Below are 23,622 nucleotides of genomic sequence, written 5' to 3'. Positions count from 1 at the left end.
TTTTAACTGAGTAAAGGAACCTATGTAAAGAAAGAACTTGCATTTATATAGTGCCTTTCATGACCTCAAGATGTCCCAAAGCACTTTATAGCCAGTGAAGTGTTTTTGAAGTGAAGTCACTGTTGTAATGTAAGAAGCACGGCAGCTAATTTGGCACAGCAAGATCCCACAAACATATGTGACCAGATAAATGACCAGATCTCCTGTTTTTAGATGTTGGTTGAGGGATAAATGTTGGCTAGGACACCAGGAGAACTCCCCTGCTCTTCTTTGAATCATGCCGTGGACTCTTTTATATCCACCTGAGAGGGCAGATGGGTCTTCGGTTTATCCCAAAGACGGCACCTCCGACAGTGTAGCACTCTCTCAGTACTAGTAGAAAAAAATAAAATGTTATCCAGGAAAGTTTGGCCTGTCCTGAGTTATGGTTGTGGCTGTGGAGTGAGGTGTTAAACCATACCCCAGCTTAAGCCACTACTTCACTAAAGTAATAGAAAAAATTGAGGAGGCGTGCAAAGCACACTGGTGGATTAAATACTTACAGTTTTCTTTTTATTGATATTAGTGATAAAGCAATGTTTTATTTATACAAAAAAATTTCAAATTTCTTTTCATTTTATTTAATTTCCTCTTTCCATCTTTTTCTGTCAATGTTCTTCTCTCCCCTCCTCCTCTCCTGAAAGCATTTACTTTTTGCTAGAGTATGGATACACAGAAACCAATTGACCACTGGTACCTCGTCTAAGTGATACCAGAGTTCACTTCTGTGAGAGTCTAGACAGTGAGTGTTGACATGTAATTCTTCTGCAGGGAGCAGCATCACGGATGAGCCTGATCCAATCCTCATTGGATGTCAACAGGCCAGCAGGGGTTGATGAATAATGATCAGAAGTGCAAGTCCTGTCCAATTTCTTTTCCCCATCTTCCTAACTCAGGTGCGGAGGCTAATTGTAATGCCCCTTCTGTCACCCCAGCTGAGATCATCTAACTCAGTCCAGATTACAATCAAGCCTGGAATCTTTCTGGCTGGTGTGGCTCAGCTGTTCACTGCCTTAACCAGCCGAGTCATCAGAGGATGCCAGAGTTTTTTGAGGTATCACATTTAGTCCCTTTCAGATGTGTGGCACAAGCTGAGAGCTGAGAGCAGAACTACTGCGCATTGAAAGCTATTAAGGATACTTCCTTATCACTGCTGCAGATTTAAAGAAAAGGGGGCTTATATTCATTCTGTGCGTTATCACATCTCTCAGGACATTCCAACATACTTTGCATACAGTGAATTACTTTGATGTGCGGTCACTGCTGCTATGTAGGCAAACACAATAAGGCATTTGCGTTCAGCAATGTCTTACATTCAGCAGTGAGATGAATGACCAGTTAACCTGGTTTGGTGGTATTATAGGAATGTTAGCCAGGACCTTGGGAGAACTCCCTGTCTTCTTCAAGTAGTGTCATGGGATATTAGAATCACAGCACAGAAGGAGGACACATGGCCCATCACACTTATGCCAGTGCTAGCTCTTCAGCTGGTGCTGCCTACTCTAATCTCATTTCCCTGCTCTAATCTCATTTCCCTGCTCTTTCCTCATGACCTTTTATGTTCTTCCTTGTCTTTGTGACTTATCCAATTTCTTTTTAAATGAAAATTTTTGACCGTTGTGTCTTTCTGCTGCCCGCTGGGCGGTCTGCCAGTACAGCCAGAAACTAGGTCAGGAACAGGATATGCCAGGTCCTGGCCTTGCTTGATAGTATCCTTGATGGCCTCTTGGGGGCAGCATCTCTGCTTGTCCAAGACAAGTCCATTGTCAGGGTGGTTGGGGTGGGGGATGGGGGAGGGGGGAACGTGGTGTGGGGCTGCGATGCTTGCAGTGGGCTCTCCCGGCATTCACTGGGACATGACTTTGGGTGGGCGAAGGTCCGACCAGGTGTATCCCCTCCCCCCGACCTCTGGCTGTTGTGGTGCCCACCTGGACCCCCATGGTCTGAGAGCATTAAAAACTTTTTTTTTTAAGTGACCCCCTTACAAAGAGGGCTGTGGGAATGCTTATCACCTTTTTGCAGTGCGGAGGAGGTTACCCAGCAACCTCTTTTGGTCTGGCAATCTTTGGCTGCATTTTCCGGCTGACCCAATATGGCGAGTGCTCTTAGATTTGTCCATAGTGCTGTGGGTGTCTGAGAATGGCAGAATTTGAAAAATATCCATTTACTTCTATTTTAGCCATCACCCAGTCAATGCACTGCAATCCCTTTAATACAATGTGCCTTCGTTCTTGCAAGTCTCTTGTTTGGCCTCTTGTCAAGCACCTTCTGAAAATCCATTTGTACATCTATCATATTTCCTTTATCTATACACTGTCTCATTTCCTCAAAAAATTAGTCAAGCGTGGCCTGCCCCTTATAAATCTATGCCTACTGTTCCTGAATATACACCCTGCCTTTTTAAGTGTGTACAAGTTTCACCCCATATTACAAACTGTAGATGGCCGGCTTTGAAAGGCTCTTAGCCTTTCTAGTGGTGAGAAATGGTCGTAAAATCAGGCTGGCGTGCCTGAGGTGTATTTTGCCGGGAAGAAATTTGTGCCTATGATAGAAGCTGTGATGCCGGTGAATGGAAGCCATGCTAGATACATAAGATTTAATGCAATAACGGGGTACATTTTGACGTTTGGGTCGGAGTGAGTACTCTGGTTGGCTGCTCATTCCGGAGGTGAAGCGGCCCCTGTGATTTTGAGGTTCTGGCCTCATTTACAGGTGCAGCTTGCTGGATTCAGCACAGGAAAACGGGCCGGTGCAACCGCCAGGAAGGTAAGTTGCCGGGGGTGGGGGGAGGAGGGGAGGAGTGGTTTCCACGATTGCAGAGGATGGGGGCCCCGGGGCAGCAGCCCAGATTATTTCTGTGGACCCGGGAGGTGCACTCCTGCTCCTCACGGGTCCACAATAATAATTCTAGACTTACCTTTGCTGAGCCTCTTCTGTTCCATCAACAATGGAACTGATTGGCGCCTGTGCTGCAGAGGCCCTGACCAATTCCTGGCTAAAATGGCAATCGGGACCCTATGTATGTCATAGGACCCAGATTTCCATCTTAAAAGGGGTCTATTGCCTGAATCACACGGGCGGTAGGCCCCTTCTAAAATGGCGCCGGCTGCATTGCTGGTGTTAATGAGGCAGTAAGACTACCGACCCGCCTCTGCCCATATGCCAAAAAAAAGAAACAGTCATATACTTCGTTACCTCCAAACCAATACACTCGTTGCCTGTTTCCCATCCTCCACCTCTCCACTAACTCCAACGTGACTTAAATTCTGTTGCCTGTATGCTATGTCGCACCTAGTCCTGATCACCTGATCAGTATTTGCTGACCTACATTGGCTCCCAGTGCCCCAACGCCTTAAATTTAAAATTTTTGTTTTCATATCCCCCCATGACCTGATTTTCCAACCCCCCACCTTTATAATCTCCTCCAGTTCTACAACATCCCTCCAAACTCTCTATTTCTCTAACCCTAGCTTCTTTTGCATTCCCACTCCCTTCGCACCAACATTGGCAGCCAACAAAGTCTCACTCTCTGGAATTTCGTCCCTAAATCTCCCAACCTCCCTTTCCTCTTTTAACACCCAACTCTTTGACCGAGCTTTTGGTTATCCCTCCAAATCTCTCCACCTTCAACTCAGCATTTGTTTTCCTTACAATTCTGTGAAGTAACTTTGAGCATTGTTCTATATTAAAGGCTCTATATAAATATAACTTATTTTGTGTTACTTAGCATACCATACTCATGACACAATAAGTGAAATAATGAGACTAAGGGAAGATGAATCTTTGATGGTTGGTGGCCACACACCTCTAAACTCTCCCTTCCAACTCCTTTTACATTGACCATTCCAAAGATGTCCTGAGCCATTTCCTCAAAATGGGAAGGCTCCTTCAATTTAGCTCTGTCAGTGTGAGTTTTCTCGTGGTGGTTGTAGGTTTACAAATTTGGGGCTAAAGAATTTTTATATTTCAATAAAGAAATCTAATTTTGATGCAGAAATATTACTGCTGTTGTCAAAAATCTTACACAGCCACTGGATGTCTAAAAGGATCAGGTGACTATTATTAAGATGAAAGAAAATGCTTCAGTATGTTCATATGGACTTAACAAAACACCACAGGCTATAAATGTCGAGAAGCTCCAAGAGTTTTGTAGCCTCGGGTAATAGGCTGTACAAAATGTTTGGAGATGTTTTGTGCATGTTAAATTGTGAAACGCATGGCACAGATGGCATGTTTTACAGATGTTTGTTGTAGCTGCTCAGATTGTTGCATTTTAAAATAATTAGCTGGTGAGGAATATCTCACATTTCCGAAAGAGAGACTGTGGAAAAAGAAGCAACAATTTGAGTCTTCATGAAACCAGTTGAACAAGTTGGAAATTGGAACACATTTAAGTTGAACAAAATAGGATTCATGATTAGGGTGGTAGCTAAATCAGTATTTGTGACAACAAAGGCAACGCACATTCTGGAAGCTTTCACACACTAAAAGCTCTCAGTTCCATATTAGCTACTGTAAAGTGCAAAAAGGTGTTCCAAAAGTATCCAGTTTTGTTGAATTTTTCATTTGCAGTTGGCTGCAAGCTCTAACATAGGAATCTCTACCACAGGATTCAGCTTGGTCAGGGGAGTATTTCTTTTCCGTTGCTTTGACAATCTTTTAGTCAATAACTGATAATTATTTCCTATAGAGTACTGTATCGAATTGAGAGTCTCCCAAACGATGAGTGGGAGAGGACGATGATGACATTTTTCTAATATGTGGCACAATTTTGGCAGGGGAGTTCTCCCGGTATCCTAGCCAACATTTATCCCTCAACCAACATCTAATCATAGAGCACAGAAGGAGGCCATTCGTCCCATTGTGTCTGTGCCAGCTCTTTGAAAGAGTAATCCAATCTAATATATAATGTTGTTAGGTAGATTTTCAATAGACTTGATATAGCTGTATGGAAAGGTTGTAAAAATATTATTAAATTGTTGCTCAGAAAACCTTTGCTGAAAAACCTGCAGGTGGAAATTTAGAGTGAAAGAAAATATTTAAGAATGTGATGACAACATTAGAATGACAATTCTGCAGGTATTTCAAGCCATATAGTGCATTTTCTTTGCTGAAATATGTAAAACTGTTGCTCGCTGCAGAAAGAAGAATAGGAAATTTTCCTCCCTGGAGCTAGATATTTTAATTTCTCTATATCCCAAAGCCTTTTGAGTACACTTTTCTCCTGTTGCCCCAATGAGTCATTATAAATAATGTCAGTACATTTTCCCAAACAGAGAAGCCCATTGTTGATGTCAAACATGGAGTGGTCTGAAGTGGTGTGTATTATGTCAGACAAATATGGACCAAGAGGAGAAGCCTGAGAGATGGGGGATGATACCAAAAGAATGCCAATAGCTAGTGTTCAGTCATTTAATAAGAGCCAGCAACGTGATCTTAGGATTTGTTGGGCCTTTTAATTTAGCCTCCATAATCAGAAAAACATTGAAGTCTATTTTGAAGGAAGCAATTGAGTAAAGGCAATAATTTAAACCAACCTGAGGACAGGTCATACCTAACAAATTTATTGGAATTTTTTAATGATGACACTGAAATGGTTCACTATGGTAATGTGGCAGCTCTTGTATATCTTTCATTTATATCTTCAGCCAGAAGTGCCGAGTGGACGATCCATCTCGGCCTCCTCCCAATATCCCCACCATCACAGAAGCCAGTCTTCAGCCATTTCGATTCACTCCACGTGATATCAAGAAACGGCTGAGTGCACTGGATACAGCAAAGGCTATGGGCCCCGATAACATCCCGGCTGTAGTGCTGAAGACTTGTGCTCCGGATCTAACTGCGCCTCTAGACAAGTTGTTCCAGTACAGCTACAACACTGGCATCTATTCGACAATGAGGAAAATTGCCCAGGTATGTCCTGTCCACAAAAAGCAGGACAAATCCAATCCGGCCAATTACCGCCCCATCAGTCTACTCTCAATCATCAGCTAAGTGATGGAAGGTGTCGTCGACAGTGCTATCAAGCGGCACTTACTCACCAATACCCTGCTCACCGATGCTCAGTTTGGGTTCCGCCAGGACCACTCGGCGCCAGACCTCATTACAGCCTTGGTCCAAACATGGACAAAAGAGCTGAATTCCAGAGGTGAGGTGAGAGTGACTGCCCTTGACATCAAGGCAGCATTTGACCGAGTGTGGCATCAAGGAGCCCTGGTAAAATTGAAGTCAATGGGAATCAGGGGGAAAACTCTCCAGTGGCTGGAGTCATACCTAGCACAAAGGAAGATGGTAGTGGTTGTTGGAGGCCAATCATCTCAGCCCTAGGGCATTGCTGCAGGAGTTCCTCAGGGCAGTGTCCTAGGCCCAACCATCTTCAGCTACTTCATCAATGACCTTCCCTCCATCATAAGGTCAGAAATGGGGATGTTCGCTGATGATTGCACAGTGTTCAGTTCCATTCGCAACCCCTCAAATAATGAAGCAGTCCGATCCCGCATGCAGCAAGACCTGGACAACATCCAGGCTTGGGCTCATAAGTGGCAAGTAACATTTGCGCCAGACAAGTGCCAGGCAATGACCATCTCCTCTTGACATTCAACAGCATTACCATCGCCGAATCCCCCACCATCAACATCCTGGGGGGGTCACCATTGACCAGAAACTGAACTGGACCAGCCATATAAATACTGTGGCTATAAGAGCAGGTCAGAGGCTGGGTATTCTGTGGCAAGTGACTCACCTCCTGACTCCCCAAAGCCTATCCACCATCTACAAGGCACAAGTCAGGAGTGTGATGGAATACTCTCCACTTGCCTGGATGAGTGCAGCTCCAACAACACTCAAGAAGCTCGACACCATCCAGGACAAAGCAGCCCGCTTGATTGGCACCCCATTCACCACCCTAAATATTCTCTCCCTTCACCACCGGCGCACAGTGGCTGCACTTCAGCAACTCGCCAAGGCTTATTCGACAGCACCTCCCCAACCCATGACCTCTGCCACCTAGAAGGACAAGAACAGCAGGTACATGGGAACAACACCACCTGCACGTTCCCCTCCAAGTCGCACACCATCCTGACTTGGAAATATATCGCCATTCCTTCATCGTCGCTGGGTCAAAATCCTGGAACTCCCTTCTTAACAGCACTGTGGGAGAACCTTCACCACACGGACTGCAGCGGTTCAAGAAGCCGGCTCACCACCACCTTCTCAAGGGCAATTAGGGATGGGCAATAAATGCTGACCTCACCAGTGACGCTCACATCCCATGAACGAATAAAAAAAAAATCTTTATTTATATTTTGGATTAATGTTTCATATTTATCAAGGTGAGGAATATCCATGTTTGGGAATGAAACACTTCTGTCATCCAGTGTCAGCATCAAGCATTCGCAGGTCAGGTGCAGCACAGGATGCAAGCAGAATAAAACTCGTAGGGCATGAAATTGGTCTTCAGCTGTGCCTTAAAAAGCACCATCTTATTAAAATAGTGGCAAACTTCTATTCATTTGCTTACAAACATGTGTTACAAAGTTGTATACTTAAAAACTTACATAGTTGTAACACATCATTATGTTACTAGCACATAATCCCATTGTTATGACAAGTGGCTGTCCCTATCTAAGTGAAAAGGTTTTGCTAAACACATTAGATATTGCCTTGACTTCAGAAAAGCACCCACTTCTTTAACCTCAATCTCAACAGGGTACCCCCTGCTGCACCATTGTGAGCATTTCCATCCACTCCTTTAGCCTCTTATGCCAGATTGTAGAAAGTATTTTTGAACTGTGGACCTATACTCACTAGGAACTGGGTAAACACAATCCTAAACCTATTTCATTTAGTACCACTAGAGATAACTGAAGGAGGAGGCTTGTATCTCATCAAATCTGCACTGAATTCAAACACATGATGAAGGTGAAAAAATCATGTTCCAAACCACTCAAGTACTAATTTTGCCAATTTAAAATCTGTCCATCTTAAGTTAAGTCCCCTATTGGCATTTGAAATTCACCTGAAGCAAAGCAGATTTAATTGCACACACAAACTTTTATACGTGATTAATTATTTATTACTAGCAATTATATTACACGCATTGTTATGTGTTCTACAGCAAAATTCCCTGAAGGGCTAGTGGATTAATTCAGTACAGTGTTTTCGACCTTATTGATTTGTCCTTTATGGAAAACGAGTTGCAAAAAACCTCTGGTTCACCTCCCCGTGTTTTTATTGCCTTTATAAGATTTGATGACTTAGATGTTTGGCGCTAGCATTTTATTGGATGCTGTTAAAGCTCATTTGAGGTGAACAGAGGCCTAAAAAAGAATAGTCAATGTAGCTGTAGAAGCAGCAAATTGTGCCATACAAATTTACTGAAGTACTTTGTGGAGATAACTTGTAAAGAAGTGATGGTAAATTTGCTCAGTGAATTGAAAAGGGGTCAGTGAAAGCAAGCAAAAGTTGCTAATAAATGAAAACTGCACTGGTTGACAGTGGGGATAATTTTGACTCTGGGTGATGGTGCAAAACGGGTGAAATCGATTCAGCCGCCCATTATATATCCATCACGATTTTCATTTCCATTGATTTCCACATCCGCGGCATTGTGCGCAAGCTCTCTGACAGGCAGCCCAGTGCACCAAGCATTTCTTGGTGTATGTCCATGAGCCTTCTTCGGTAACCTAAGCCCGCAAAGTCAACATCTGAGTCCTCTGCAGCAGAATTAGTGTGCAACCTTGCCCTCCGGCACGCCAGCACCTATGGCGTCCTATTCCCCCTGCCTTAACTGCAGCACACTTGTGCCCGGTGAATCATCACCTGCAGATCGCCTTGCCTCTAAAGTCCGTGTGGTGTCAATATCTGAGCTGATGCTTGCCATAGCCAGATCAAATGACGGTGCATCTTCAGGAACACTGTGCTCCCCTTCCTCCACTCACGGAGGGTCATCGACCTTCTCAGCAGCTGAAATGAAAGATAGGTACAAGGGTTAGCTTGCGGTGTGAAGGAGAGCAGAGAGAAAAAGTTGGTGTTGATAGCATCTACAACTTGTCATGCAGAGTGTGAGGTGTGATGGAGAAGTCAGAAGAGACAAAGAGGATTAAGTATAAAGAAACCCTGCACGGCATCTCTTCCAGCATCGCCAGTGGACACACACTCCACTCTGTCCCTTCCCATTATAGCCAGGACCCTCTCTTCAAGGGGTGGGGAGGGGGAAGAAGGTGTGCATAGGGCTATTCCTCCTTCGGTAGCAGCCTGTTGCCTGATGTGAATGACCTTCTCCTGCAAGAAAGAGTGAAGTGTGTTAGTGAGAATCTTGTGAGGAATTTGGGGAATGTGGCTGTCATGGTAAAATAGCTGATAGTGTGTGTGAGATGTGAGTTGTGGGGAAGTGAGGGTTGTAATAGTGGAGAGTGTGTGAGCATGAGGAGAAGGATGTTTGGTGAAATGTGGTACAGTGATTGCAGGGTAGTGGGGGAGCACAGTGTTGTGGGAGTTATAATTAATGAGGCTGTGAGTGCTGCAGCTATGATCAGAAAGTATGAGAGTAGTCTTCTTACCTTAACAATTCTAGTTAAATCATTGAATTTTTTCCTGCATTGCAGCCATGTTCTTGGGGAAATGCTCCTGGCATTGACATTCTCAGTGATCCCTTCCCACTGTCTCCTCAGTAGATGCCTGGAGGAAAAAGGATGTCCCTCCTCCTCTCCACTGCCTGCACCAAGGCCTGCAGCATCAGAGAACCTTACTGCCTCCTTGATCCCTCCTTCAGCCATCTCTTCCTCAACTTATTGCACAGTCTTTGCAGCCAGAATGCATCTCCCCTTTAGGAGGAGCTGGCTGCCTGCAAGTAGAGTCCTGGACTCCCGATGACACCCTGCTCCCCCCCACCCCCCGATAGGCATGCGGCCAATGAATAGTGCGGGTAGGGCGATTTCATGCACGATTCATTGTAATCAGCAGGCAGCACGGATATTGCGTGCTGCCTGCACTAGTAGTAACTGGTACGGGTAGTCCACACGCCCCTTTTCGGGTACGATCAGATTTCTAGGCCAATATGTTTTAGTTTGTCTTTTACGGCCAGAAAATATGAAATACTAACTGTTTATATAAAAAAAATAAAGTCATTTTTAATGTTTAAAGTTCAAAGCTTTTTATTTCAAAATTCCTACAGTTGATTGTGAAGATGGACAATTGATCTGAGAAAAGTTTTTCTTTCATTACCTCTTTTTTTTTGAACGGGAGAGGAGTGTTCAACTATTATAGTCGCAAGACATAGTTTGTCTTTGATATTAATATGTTTTATGTTTTCTAGAGTTGTTTATACATGGGTAAGCAGCAGGTGAGGTTACATTTATTGGAATTTGGACCTTTTGTGTGATGCAAACAGAGCTCCATCATGCTGCATATGAGTGGAGATATACAGAACAATGTGTTTTTTTTAAATAACGAAAGGAAAGGTACTTTGATCTACAGATCATCCAGGATACAATCAAGTAGATTGTTGAATTAATGGCCTCTGGAACAATGATGGGCATTTCATTTGAAGACTTCTATCAGACATTAAGAATGGTTTCTATGGAGGCAGATTTCAAAAGCAAAAAAATCCCCCAGATGGCCAAGAGACCATTGTTCACCCATTATTTACTTACCAGTTAGAAATAGTTGATATCTTTGAGGAGAACGTCTTTGATCATGATCTTGTGTGGTGAAACTTATGTTCGAAGGCCCAGAAAACTTTGAGATGGGGGGAGGGGGGTGGGTTGAGTTTCCACTTGTTTCCGCCAGTTATATCAGCACAATCCGGGCAGAATCGGCTGAACCAGCGCGAAAGATCGGGAAATTTTAAACAAAGATGAGTTATGCCCAAAATCACGAACGCTCGTGTTTTCCATGATCTTTTACGCTGGTTCAAGATTCAATTCACTTGAATCAGGCCCCTCCCACAAAACTGGCCACACCTCCAGGTCAAAATAGTGAGTTTCTGCCAATTGTGCTGGTTCGGGAAGGCTCTTCAACTTGTGTTCATTTTCTTAGGCGCACAGGCACTAGTAGGTGTGTTTTAAAAGTTTTATTATATCAAAAAATATTTAATTTACTAAGAAACTGACTCGTGTACACCAATTAAACTATCAAATGGTTCAGTATAGTTTTTTAAAGTCATTTTCAGTGATTTTAGATCAGGTTACTCCCAGGTGGAGGACTGGACACCCCTAGTAAAAATGCTTATTTTTGGTGATAAATTTATTTTCAGCTGTATTAATAAAACTGCACCAGGTTACCACTTTTAAATACATCAAAGAATACTTTTTAATGGAAAGAAAATAAACTATTGTATTCTATTACAATGGCCAATTGCGCTGGTTCATGGAAGATTTTACATTTGTAGTTATGCAAATTAATTTTAGCAGCAACTTGAAGCCTACCCTAATCAGTGCAATTTAATGCGCATTTTAGGTGCAATTTCCCCCGGGTTTTTCCCCCACAATTTTTAGTTCACTGCTTTGGACTGTCTCTTCCATGTGAGGCAGCCAAGAAAGGTTCTGTAGACTCATTGCTCATGTAAGGTTTCATCAGAGACTCACTCATAACAAAGCTACTGAAAAGAACGGCAAAGATTTGGTACTTATAATTATTTTGGAACTGTTTATGTATCTTATAAATTGAGTGCAAAATCAGGCGGGGTGTAAAACAGGCATTTGACTTGTATCTGCCCCGTTCCTAGGTGCTATATAAATGCAAGTTCTTTCTTTCTTTATGAAGAAAGGTCAAGGTTTCGTATCAGAATAGTTAGTATTTGTTTAAAAATAATATAAATGGGTTTGTGAATTAAGCAAGCTGGATATAAGTTAAAAAATGATTTTAGTGACTAGGCATGGCAAATCAACAAATTTATTTTAGGGTTGTAGCCAGCTGCATGTACCTGCTCGATGGCACAAGCATGTCACAAAACCAGTATCAAAGTAGCTTTAGTAGTATAAATGCTGGGAGCTGGCACACAGTGCTGGTCTCCTGGAATCTAAATTAAAACAAGGTGTAAAAACAGCTTTGATTTACATTTAACCATGGCTTTTGTGATTTGAAAATACTTGATACTGGCATGCATGCAAGAAATAAAAAGCTTTTCACCCCAAACTAATCTCAAGTAGGACCTTTGCAGCAAATGGACAGAGGAGACTTTTATCCCATTAGTGTGGGCTGAATTGAAACCTGGGTCCCAGAGGTGATGACCAATCCATTATACCACAAGGACTGCTGTGGTTCAAGAAGGTGATCCGTCACCAGCTACTCGGGGCAATCTGGGATGGGCAATAAATGCGGCCTTGTCAGGATTGCCCACATCCCATGAACAAAATCTTTTTTTAAAAAAAAAGCGTTTCCCCATCAATACTTTAAAGAGCTCAACGTGGATTGTTACCCATTTGATATAATATTAAGTAATAAACACCCACAGTCTTTTTCTGAATTTAGTATAACACATAGGATTCAAGCAGTGGGTTCCTGGAAATGTGCCTTGTAATGTACTTTCTTATGGAAAATTACAGAAATAAAATAAATTACCTTATGCTATTGTTCCTCCAGTTGTATCCATTTTCAGATAAGTGCTTGCAGGTTTTGAAGGCAATGAGATTTAGGGCTGTTTATAATATTTAAGCATATTTTGCTCGTAATTTTTTGATTTATTTTTAGGGGTGTGCAAACATAACAAGAGATTTTGTTCATTCTTTAGATTTTCACCGTGGCCTGAGTTAGTGCTGGGAAGCTGCTACGACTGCATGTTTAAAGCATAATTAGCATTGCACTCCTCCATTTTCAGTTATTTTCCCCATCTTTAGGTCTCCTATAGAAGGCACATTCCCTGAAAAAGAAGCTAGTCTTACTCTCAACACAGAGATTAACCCATTTAAAAAGGGGGTTGAAACTTTTGTTAAAATAGCAGTCAAAGGAATTTCAAAACAACAAATTAATGGTGCTGAGCCAAAAGAAGGCAATATTTAGGAGGGCTTGGTCAAAGAAGTGGGAAAGGAGGAGAGAGTGTTGGAGGGGTTTAGAGAAGGAATTCTAGATTATGGGGTCTAGGCAGTTGAAGACATAGCTGCCAATTATGGGGTGAAGAGATGGAGGATGCACAAGAATCTAGAATCAGCTGAATGAAAATGTGGGGAAGGGGTTGTAGCACTGGAGGTGGTCACACAGATAGGGAGGGATGAGACCATAGAGAGAATTGAATACAAGAATGGGAATTTTAAATTTGAGGCACTAAGGGACTGGAAGCTAATATAGGTCAGTGAAGATGAGGTGATGGGTGATCAAGATAGGAAACTGGCGGCAGATTTTTGGATGAGCTAAAGTTTATGGAAGGTGGAGGATGAGAGGTCAGCCAGGAAAGTATTGGAATAGTCAAATCTGGGGTGACAAAGACATAGATGAGGGTTTCAGCGGCAGATGGGCTGAAGCAGAAGCAGAGGCGAAGGCAGGTGTTGATATGGAGTTGGAAGTAGGCAGTCTTTGTGATGGAGTGGATGTGGATTTGGAAGCTCAGCTTGAGGTTGAATAGGACGCCAAGGTTGTGAACATACAAACCATCTGGTTCAGCCTGAGACAGAGGCCAGGGTGTGGGATGGAGTCAGTGGCAAGGGTACAGAGTTTCAAGAGGATTGTATCAGTCTTCCCAGTATTATCTGGAAGAAATTGTGGCTCATCCAAGCCTGGATATCGCCCAGGCAGACTGACAGCACAGAGGCAGTGGAGGGATCAAGGGAGGTGGTGGAGAGGTAAACTTGGGTTTAATCAGGGTAAATGTGAAAGCTGACTTCATGTCTGTAGATGATTCACCAAGAGGCAGCAATTAGGAAGGCAAATGGTATGTTGGCCTTTATTGCAAGGGGGTTGGAGAAGAGGAGTAAGGAAGTCTTACTACAATTGTACAGGGCTTTGGGGTGAGACCCCACCTGGAGTACTGTGTACAGTTTTGGACTCCTTATCTAATGAAGGATATACTTGCCTTAGAGGCGATGCAACAAAGGTTCACTGGACTGATTCCTGGGATGAGAGGGTTGACCTTTGAGGAGAGATTGAGTAGAATGGGCCTATACTCTCTGGAGTTTAGAAGAATGAGAGGTGATCTCATTGTAACCTACAAGATGCTGAGAGGTTGTTTCTCCTGGCTGGAGAGTCTAGAACTAGGGGGCATAGTCTTAGGATAAGGGGTCGGCCATTTAAGACGAGGAGGAATTTCTTCTCTCAGAGGGTTGTAAATCTTTGGAATTCTCTACCCCAGAGGGCTGTGGATGCTGAGTTGTTGAATATATTCAAGGCTGAGATAAATAGATCTTTGGACTCTAGGGGATTCAAGGGATATGGAGATCAGGCAGGAAAGTGGAGTTGAGGTCAAAGATCAGCCATGATCTTATTGAATGGCAGAGCAGGCTCAAGGGCCTGTAGGGCGTACTCCTGTTCCTATTTCTTATGTTCTTATTAAGCTTGTTTAGTGGTCACTGAGCAGAAATGGGCTGCCTCTTCCAGACAACAGGAAGTTATGGGCAGACACAAGCATGGGGCTGCAGACTTTGGAAGTGGGATGTCTGAAGGCCAGAGCACCCTGCCAGCCCTGTATGGGCTATGCTAGTGGAGGTTGTGCATAAGCAGTTGTTTTTATGTGGGTCTGGTTGCTATAGAAACAGCACCACAGTATAAATGTGGGGGTTGATTTTAACCCTACCCGCCTGGTGGAAATTGGGTGGTCGGCAGTTGAAAATGAGCAGTAAATTACCCGTTCAGATCCTCACCATTTCTGATTGTTGTGATGCAGGGTTTTGCAGGCAGATGCGGTACCTGCCTAGAGCAGGTGGGAGCCTCACAAATTTATGTGAATTGGGGTTCTATTTTGTCAATAAGACCCCAATGCAATTTTAACTGGGGCTGAGCGGGAAGCTGTCGCGGCTTTCCTGCTAACCAGAAGCAGGTCTGCAGCTGGTCTGAAGACAGAGAGGCCCTTCTGGTAAGCCCAAAGCTTTCCTTTGTGGGGCTTGGAGTGCTCCTATGGGCCCCGCAAGGAAAGTTACAGCCTCTCCTGCCTCATATCTCCTCCCCTTCCTTCAGCAAGACACTCCTGAAACCCCTTCCCTACCAGCTGCCCAATCTTCACCTGCCGGGTTCCGCTCTGCACCCTCTCGATGCCCGTTCCAGGTGGGAAGTGGACCGGTGGCATTCAAATGAGGACTAGCATATAAAATTTGTGTGGCCTTCTGCTATCTCTCCCGGATGGGAAATCAACTCGCCGAAATGGTTTCTTGAAACCCGCTCAGAGTTAAGAGCTGCAGCTGGTAATACATTCTAGGAAGTGATTCTGCAATATGAGTAAAGCATGAAAAGGTTCCTCTGATGGCTCAATGAGTTTATCCAGTGAGTAGGTGTACCGCATACACCAGAAAGGCCCTAGGTTATCTACCCAAACTTCCAACAGGGAATAGTGTATGGTGCATGGAATCTTAAAGAAGATGCAAAAATACAAAGAAATGGGGAAAATATTAATGCAAGCTGTGAGGTTACTGGATCTAATTTAATTGTTTAAAAGTGTGATCTGAAACATTAAGGTTCAGTGCTGCTGTTTTATGGAGGTTGCTTCACAATATTATCTAATTGTCATTCATTATCAGGTTGTGACTGCATTTTCTTTTTCCAGGCCACACGGGTCATTTGATCAAGGCCCTGCTGGGAACCAGCATTCTCTTTCTGTGCGCACATGGAGGTTTTCAGATCACTCTCTATGTTTTGAAGGATGAAGATTTGTTGGGGTATAACTGTAAGTACAAATGAGTATCCATATGTTTCTCCATTGTTAATGGCCCGTGGTTTGGGTAGTGATGCAGTAATGCTTTCACATGACTCTTCTTAAAGAAATATTTTTGCTGTGAAAAGCCAGGAATGCATTTTTTAAATGTCTGGAGAATCTCCAGCTGTATTCTTCTGTTGTGATTTAGACATAGATGCCAACAGGCTAACTTTTTAAACCATGAAAAAAGCAGTGGGCTATTGGCCTACAATAAATTTTAAAAATAACTCGGTGTTCATTTGATGCTGACTCTCTAGAGTAGAGTCTTGGTCTCTGCCCTCCAGTATCTTAGTGACCACATTTTTCATGTGTGAGCCAAGGCAGTGATTGTTGGTAGGTCCTTCACCATGGAGAACACCCACAACTGAGCCACAGTGACCAGGAGCATGAATCCAGGGCAATTTCTCTCCCCTGTCCCTAGCCTAGGAACCCTGTGCCCAGTTGTAGTACACTGATTAATGCCCAGGCTGACGACCAGATAACTTCACACACTCAAATCTGGAATCTTCTGCTTCTACAGCATAATACAACACCAGATGGTTTTCTTACCCGCTAGGCCATCAGGGAAACCAAAGTATTGTTCTTTAATTTTAATTGCTGGGCTTCTCTGTGGCACTGTGAATTGCCCATTTTAATTGAGTTGATGCACAGACCAAGAATATCCCCTTGAAGTGCACTTGGTTCTAAACAGAAATATTTTGCCAGACATGGTCACAAGCTGTTTCTTCCTTTCTATTTCTGTCGACTATTTGCTATTAATTAATTGAGATTATTTTAAAATAATGAATTCTGAATAAAATGTGGTCAGTATTTATCGAAAGAAATATTTACAGTTCCTTTTGTACTTATTTTTGCAATTAAGTTTTTAGGCTTGTGAATTAATTACAGTTAACTTTTGTGATTAACACGTAAAACATTTTAGCGATTAATTTGTTTTAACATGCATTAATCACGGAAGTTATGCAGAGAGGAAGGAGAAGGGGGCGGACAGGAACGGGATAAGGGAGGGAAAGTCTGAGAGAGGAGACAGCCTGGGGAGGGGGAGAATGGGAAACTCTGAGCCATTTGGAAGCAGAGATCAGGGTCGAGCAGGATGCCATCCACTCAGTTACACCCGACATTCTACTCAGGAACTCATTGGGCCAGATTTTGCTGGGGCATCTCGCAGCATGCCCTGTTAGTTAGATTTGTTTGTGCACGTTTAGGTTTAAAAAATTTTTGGCTTGTAAGTTGCTTGAAGTGTGAGTGATAACGGCGCAATGAGGGCAACAGGGCCTCTGGGACCTTGGTGAAAAACAGGACAAACAGTGTGTCTCCTTTACCAATGAGATTAAAGGATTGAGAAATAAACAGAGGAAGGACTGAGAAGGAGGGTGAATTGGAGTAGGTGAATTCAATGTCAAATCAGGTACAGAAAGAAAAATAAAGAGAGGAAAAGAAAGATTGGACTGAGAGAGAGAGAAAAAAAGACACAAAGGAAAAGTAAGAAAAAAAAAATTAAAATTTGATATTTTTAAATCTTCTAAAACAATTCACAACCTGAAGGAATGTGACTCCATACTTATTATTGTCCACTTTCTGGGCAAGAGAGGCTGATTGGCAATAATTAACAATTATCATGTCGTTAAAAGGGTAATTACGCTGTTAATTACTAGACTTAACTTTCTGTGGCAACTTTAATGGGCTATTAATGTGCAAATGCAGCAACTTCATGAAAATCACAGCGAGTTTAAGCGCAGGATGCTGTTTTCGCGAAGCTAATGGCGGAGTGGCGCAAATCGGCCAGCAACTTTCGTAATTCGCAATTCACGGGGTATCTCTTCCTTGCCAAAAGTTGCTGGCCGATTTGCGCATTAATAATGGCAGGCATCGTTCAAATGCCATTATTTTTTCAGCAAAATCTGGCCCCTTAAATTTTAAATCAAGTATAAGAAAATCAATCTATCATTTGACCATCATAAGTGTTAAATCCAACTTACATGGGTCAACTTACTTACTGAGAATTAGGATCTGTCCATCGTACATTAATGAGAAACTGGGCATGGGGTAAAGGTTTCCTGCTCCTGATCGCTATTGGTGATCCCTACAAGTGAACACGTGTAGATCAAATGCGATGCCTTCTGTGGTCAAATATCAAGCTGAAATTTACTGTCACGCCCTCACACCCTAGAAAAACTGGAGGTAGTCTGGCACCCATGGAACAATACTCCAGCAAAGAGTCGATGCCTTGGGAAGGGGATAAAATTGGCAGAGAAAATAAAAACAAATAAATTAGTCCTATCTGATCATTACTGGATTATCTGTAACTTCTTTGGTAAAGACCTTAATGGAAATTATGATCTGCAAAAGCCACTTTCTGTTTTTCTTCTGCATCTGGCACTTTCACACAATAACCCTATTTACCTGAGAACATTCTGTAGCAATAAACTCTACGCTGACTTGATCATTAATGCCCTTTTAACATTATGGTTTAGTAACATAATTTAATATCTGTTATGTTGAATCTACCTTATTTATTCTGTGGACGGATTCAGCAACAGCTGGACAACTGTGCATTTAGATAGATTTGTGCATATGCAGTTGCTCTGTCGTCACTAATGAAACTGTGTGTCGGCCGTGGCTTAGTGGCAGCACTCTCGTCTCTAAATCAGAAGATCATAGATTCAGCCCCACTCCACAGATTTGAGCACATAATCTAGGCTGACACTGCAGTGCAGTACTGAGGGAGTGCTGCACTATCTGAGGCGCTGTCTTTCCGATGAAACATTAAACCGAGGCCCCATCTGCCCTCTTGGGTAGATGTAACAGTTCCCATGGCACTTTCTGAAGAAAAGCAGGGAGTTCTCATTTATATTTTATATAAGAAGTTTTCCCTGTTGTCAACATAGTGACATTTCCCCACAAATATCAAATCAGGCTGTTTGGGGTTCTTGTGAGAACAGGGCTGCACATAATCTCTCCACTGATACCGCTGATAGATTATAAGTCTTGCAGGTTGTGTGTACTTCCTGTAAATGTCTTACTCATTTCCTTTAACACTTTCTTCATCACACTCTTCTGACTCACCATGAGCAGACCCATGGGAAATCACTGTGAGGAAACCTACAGTGTAACACTTGCAGGAAGTGCACACAACATGCAAGACTTAATCTATCAGCAGTATTAGCAGAGAGTTTTCATGCAGGCTCAGTTCTCAAATGAACCTCGAACAGCCTGCTTTGATGATATTATGTTGACAACAGAGAAAACTTTCTACAGTGTGAGCTTTTGTAATGTGGTAGTTTGGGTTAGTTCTTTACTTTCATTTATAAACCAAAAAAATCTATTGGTGAATGTGAAGGTTAATGTGATTTTTAAAAATTCATGCTTTGGGATGTGGGCGTTGCTGGCAAGGCTGTTATTTATTGCCCACGCCTAGTTCCCCTTGAGAAAGTGATGGTGGGCTGCCTTTTTGAATCACTGAAGATACTCCGACAGCGCTGTTAGGTGGGGAGTTCAATGATTTTGAATCGCTGCAGTCCATGTGGTGAAGATACTCTGACAGCGCTGTTAGGTGGGGAGTTCAATGATTTTGAATTGCTGCAGTCCATGTGGTGAAGATACTCCCACAGTGCTGTTAGGTGTGGAGTTCAATGATTTTGACCCAGCGATGATGAAGTAACGACGATATATGTCCAAGTCAGGATGGTGTGTGACTAGGGTTGCCAACTCTGGTTGGATGTATTCCTGGAGGTTTCATCACATCACCCATCTCCAATCACACTGCCCAGTCAAAAAGCCTTTTACCCAATCTCCAATATTTTTATAACTAACGAACAAAAGTATTCAAAGAAAATGAAATGAAAACACAACTTTTTTAATGTACCAATGATTTTTCTCTTGGGTTGCTCACAGCCATGTCCAAGAGATTGATCTTTAATTCCTTGAGACTCCAGAACAATCCTGCAAGGTTGGCAACCCTATGTGTGACTTGGAGGGGAACCTGGAGGCGATGGTGTTCCCACACACCTGCTACCATAGAATGATTCAACTGGTTTAACAATAGCTTCTTATTACTCTATATTTATTCTATGTTTGCGTGTTTTGCAAGTCAATTTACAAAACAATACTGCTTCTTTTAAGTAGTGTGTACTTTTGTTTACACACTGAATGCTTATCTATTGTTTACTTTTGTTTACACACTGAATGCTTATCTATCTTATTTATTTTAGAACTTTTCAGATGTATTTATGGAACTATTCAGCCCACTTTAACCAAATGTGCTGTGTATGTGTATGCTGAAACACTAGTTGCGGTTCTGAGAGTCAGTTGCTATAAAGTCATGTTTGTATTTTACTTTATTCTTCTGTAATATTTAAATTACTGCGCAAATAAATGTTGCAGGGAATGCTACCAATGCTGATGGTCAGATACAATGCTCCTAACATAATGAAAGTCTAGTTCATGAAAAAACTTTTGAGAACTGAGAAGAGGATAAGATTGTAAAAATAATCTGAGGGAGAGTAAATTTGAGAAGTGGTTTTATCAGTGTCAGATATAAATAGTAAAAATCCCAAGAATAGTGTTTCCTTACGAGCTGGATCGCAAGGAAAAAAATAATTTAACTTAGTTGGAAGAAAGATGGTGAAATTCGAGTAAAAATGTGAAGAAATAAAAAGATTGACTCAATAGTTGGGAATCCAGACTCCAAATGAATTTGTTAACCTGTCGTTATTTATTGTCTAAGATCAGTTAAATATTCCCACACAAGAGCCTGAAAATTGTTTTATCTGACTGTTGTCTGCTCAGTTTTGCTTTATCTGAATTACTTTTATTATCAATTATTCTCCAATCAGCTCTTTGACTTTTCAAATTATATTTTTCCTTGTGTGTTTAGTCGTTCAAAGTTCGAATCCAGTAAAGACATGTTTAAATAATCAGATTCTGAATGGATGCCATGATACTCATTGGTGCCAAATCCCAATTGGGATTTAATTTGGGACTCAGTCTTATTTTTCCCCATCTTGAAGATTGGATTCAAAAACTTAAGTAAAGATCATTGATTTACCATCCTTTAAAAGTCTTAATTTTCATTTGAGTTGTGCTTGAGTTTTATCACATTTCCAAACTACCAAGTTTTTTGAGATTTACTCAGAAGGGTATTTAAAGAAAAGGTACTAAATTTTCTTTGATGGGGATGCAGGTGTGCAAGTGACAGAATGATGGGTAATGGCGTTATTTATGACTTTGCATTGCATGCTTGTAAACAAGTAAACAAAGATTTATCAAACAATTTCTGTGAAGATGGCATCCTTTTAAGATGATCCACTACTGAAATTTAAGAAAATGTAAAGACAATGATTTTGTTTTTTGTCTTCGCCCATTACCGAGTAGAAGATTCAGGATAATATAGTAAGTGTATGTTTGTATTATACTGCGCTGGTAGATTTTGTGGCACCCTATTGTATGTTTGGGTGGGGGAGGGATCATCTTATCACCTGTCTATATTATAGTTCTCCCTCCAGAGGCAGCTCTGTATCCAGAGGCAGCATTTCAGTATAAGCAAACAGCACAGCTGCTCCAGACGCAGAGGGGCCTACCTCATGAGCAGGGCTTCAAAGGTGCCTCCGGAGGCTAAGTGATGGATAGCACCCAGCTATTTTGTTTAGACCATAGGCAGGCTGGATTCATACAGGCCAGTATGAATGCTTTTGTTTTGCTGGCTTGTACAGCCCTTCTGTGGCTAGAAGTGCAAAGTCAGCACAATCACAACTTTTGAGGGCATGTGCTGCTTGTGTTCTGAATCCGTCTTTCACATGATTGGAATAGTTCTGAAATGGAAATAGAATATAAATAAGACTCAGTATAAAGAAGCACATGTCACTAAATTGAAAGAACAGCTACAATATCTTCAGATGTACTCATCTTAGATATTGAAAAGTGACTTCCAACTCCTGTCACAGAGGTTAAAGTTGTGCAAAGGGCTGGAAGTGTAACACTGTAATGATAGCCTTGAGGCAGTCATTCATTGAATTATTGTGGCCCCATTCAAATGCATGAAAAAATAATTAAGTTTAGTGTTTGTACATGTAGCTTATGTGGAGCACTAATCTCTTTCCTTAGGGAAGTCATGTGAAAAAGAGGAGGGTTATGGATGGCTTTTTATTTAACACGGTGATGACTGAAATGTTAAGGATGCACATTATGGGAAACAAATAATGAATTAACCTGGGGGAGGCAGTATGGTATTAAATTGCAGCTAAAGACTCTGCAGGTTAATCTGAGGACTGATTCAATGATGGTGCACTTTGTGAAGGCAGCCACACTTTCAGAGAGTGTAGCTCACTGAATGGAGCAGTAGACGCAATCATCTGATATGCAAGGTACTGTATTCAGAAAGTTAAAATGTTCTCAACGTTTTGAAGGCCTTGCAAAGAGTATTCAAGAGCCTCATTTGGATTTCCTAATTTCAGTCAATCACATGTAAATTAATTCCACACCAAAGTCACTGATTTTCTTATTTTGCCTGCTCATTCCATTAGAACTGCTTGACAACATACAATAGGTGTGTGACAAAAATTAATGTTTGTTTGTACTGAATTTTTTTTAACTTGTATTTCTGTACTGCTAGAATCAGCATGTTGGGAATTAACTCCCAAAGTCATGTAAAGTGCTCTTGTCAGCTAAAAGCTATTAGCTCAGAACAGAGAGTTATTCAGGAAGGACTCCTTCAGGTGTAAGTTTCATTTGGTTCTGAAGTGTTAATTAACTAATCATCCTGGGGACTGATATTTACAGTCTCTAATATTTTTCTGCTATTGTCAGAGGTGGCACACATTAGGAGTAATTTTAACGTAACCCACCCGGTGGGAAGCTGACATGATCAGATCGGTTGTCCGTTTTACACCCCGCCTGATTTTACTTAACATTGACTTCAACGGAAAATAAAATTGGGCAGGTTGCAAAATGGCGGCCAGTCTGATCCCGTCAGGTGGGTTAGGTTACTATTACCCCCATTGTTCCTCCAAGTGCCACTGGAACATCTTGCTGCTTACGATGTATCACACTGAAGTGTCAGCCTAGATTACGTGCTCAAGTCACTGGAGCGGAACTTGAACCCATGATCATCTGCCTCAGAGGGGAAAGCATTATCACTGAGCTAAGGCTGAAATGTTTGAAGGCGACATGCAGCCAGGAAGACTTGCGCATCAAGCATCGATCGACAGGACTTTCACCTAGGTCTGGAATTCTGCACCTGCATGAACAGATTGGAAAATTGCAAATGTCACTCCGCTATTTAAGAAAGGCGAGAGAGGAAGACCAGGGAATTATAGACCAGTTAGCCTAACATCTGTCGTCGGGAAATTACTAGGGTCTATAATTAAGGACAGGATTGACTGAACACTGTGAAAATTTTCAGCTGATCAGAGAGAGCCAGCATGGATATGTAAAGGGTAAGTCATGCCTGACAAACCTGAATGAATTTTTTTGAAGAGGTGGCTAAGGAAGTGGACAGGGGAATGTCTATGGATTTATATGGACTTCCAGAAGGCATTCGATAAAGTCCCTCATAAGAGACTGTTAGCTATAGTGGAAGCTCATGGAATTGAGAACAAATTATTGACCTAATTAGGAAATTGGCTGAGTGGCAGGAGACAGAGAGTAGGGATAATGGGCAGGTACTCAAATTGGCAGGATGTGACTAGTGGTGTCCCACAGGGATCTGTGTTGGGGCCTCAACTATTCAATGTATTCATTAACGACTTAGA

General features: G+C 42.1%; 1 protein-coding gene across 4 annotated transcripts in view; it reads left to right on the top strand.

The window, feature by feature from the left end:
• piezo1 (piezo type mechanosensitive ion channel component 1 (Er blood group)) overlaps positions 1-23,622 on the top strand; it is a 334,545-nt gene that overhangs the window by 126,628 nt on the left and 184,295 nt on the right. For all 4 annotated transcript variants that reach the window (XM_067998049.1, XM_067998050.1, XM_067998048.1 and 1 more), the window contains exon 3: positions 15,725-15,844. In XM_067998049.1, coding sequence (XP_067854150.1) covers positions 15,725-15,844 — 120 coding nt within the window. The remainder of the gene's footprint in view (positions 1-15,724; positions 15,845-23,622) is intronic.

This window comes from Heptranchias perlo, chromosome 16 (genome assembly GCF_035084215.1).
Source record: "Heptranchias perlo isolate sHepPer1 chromosome 16, sHepPer1.hap1, whole genome shotgun sequence".
Taxonomy (NCBI): domain Eukaryota; kingdom Metazoa; phylum Chordata; class Chondrichthyes; order Hexanchiformes; family Hexanchidae; genus Heptranchias; species Heptranchias perlo.
The sequence above is the reverse complement of the archived record's forward strand: the minus strand, read 5'-3'. Positions and strand labels throughout refer to the sequence as shown.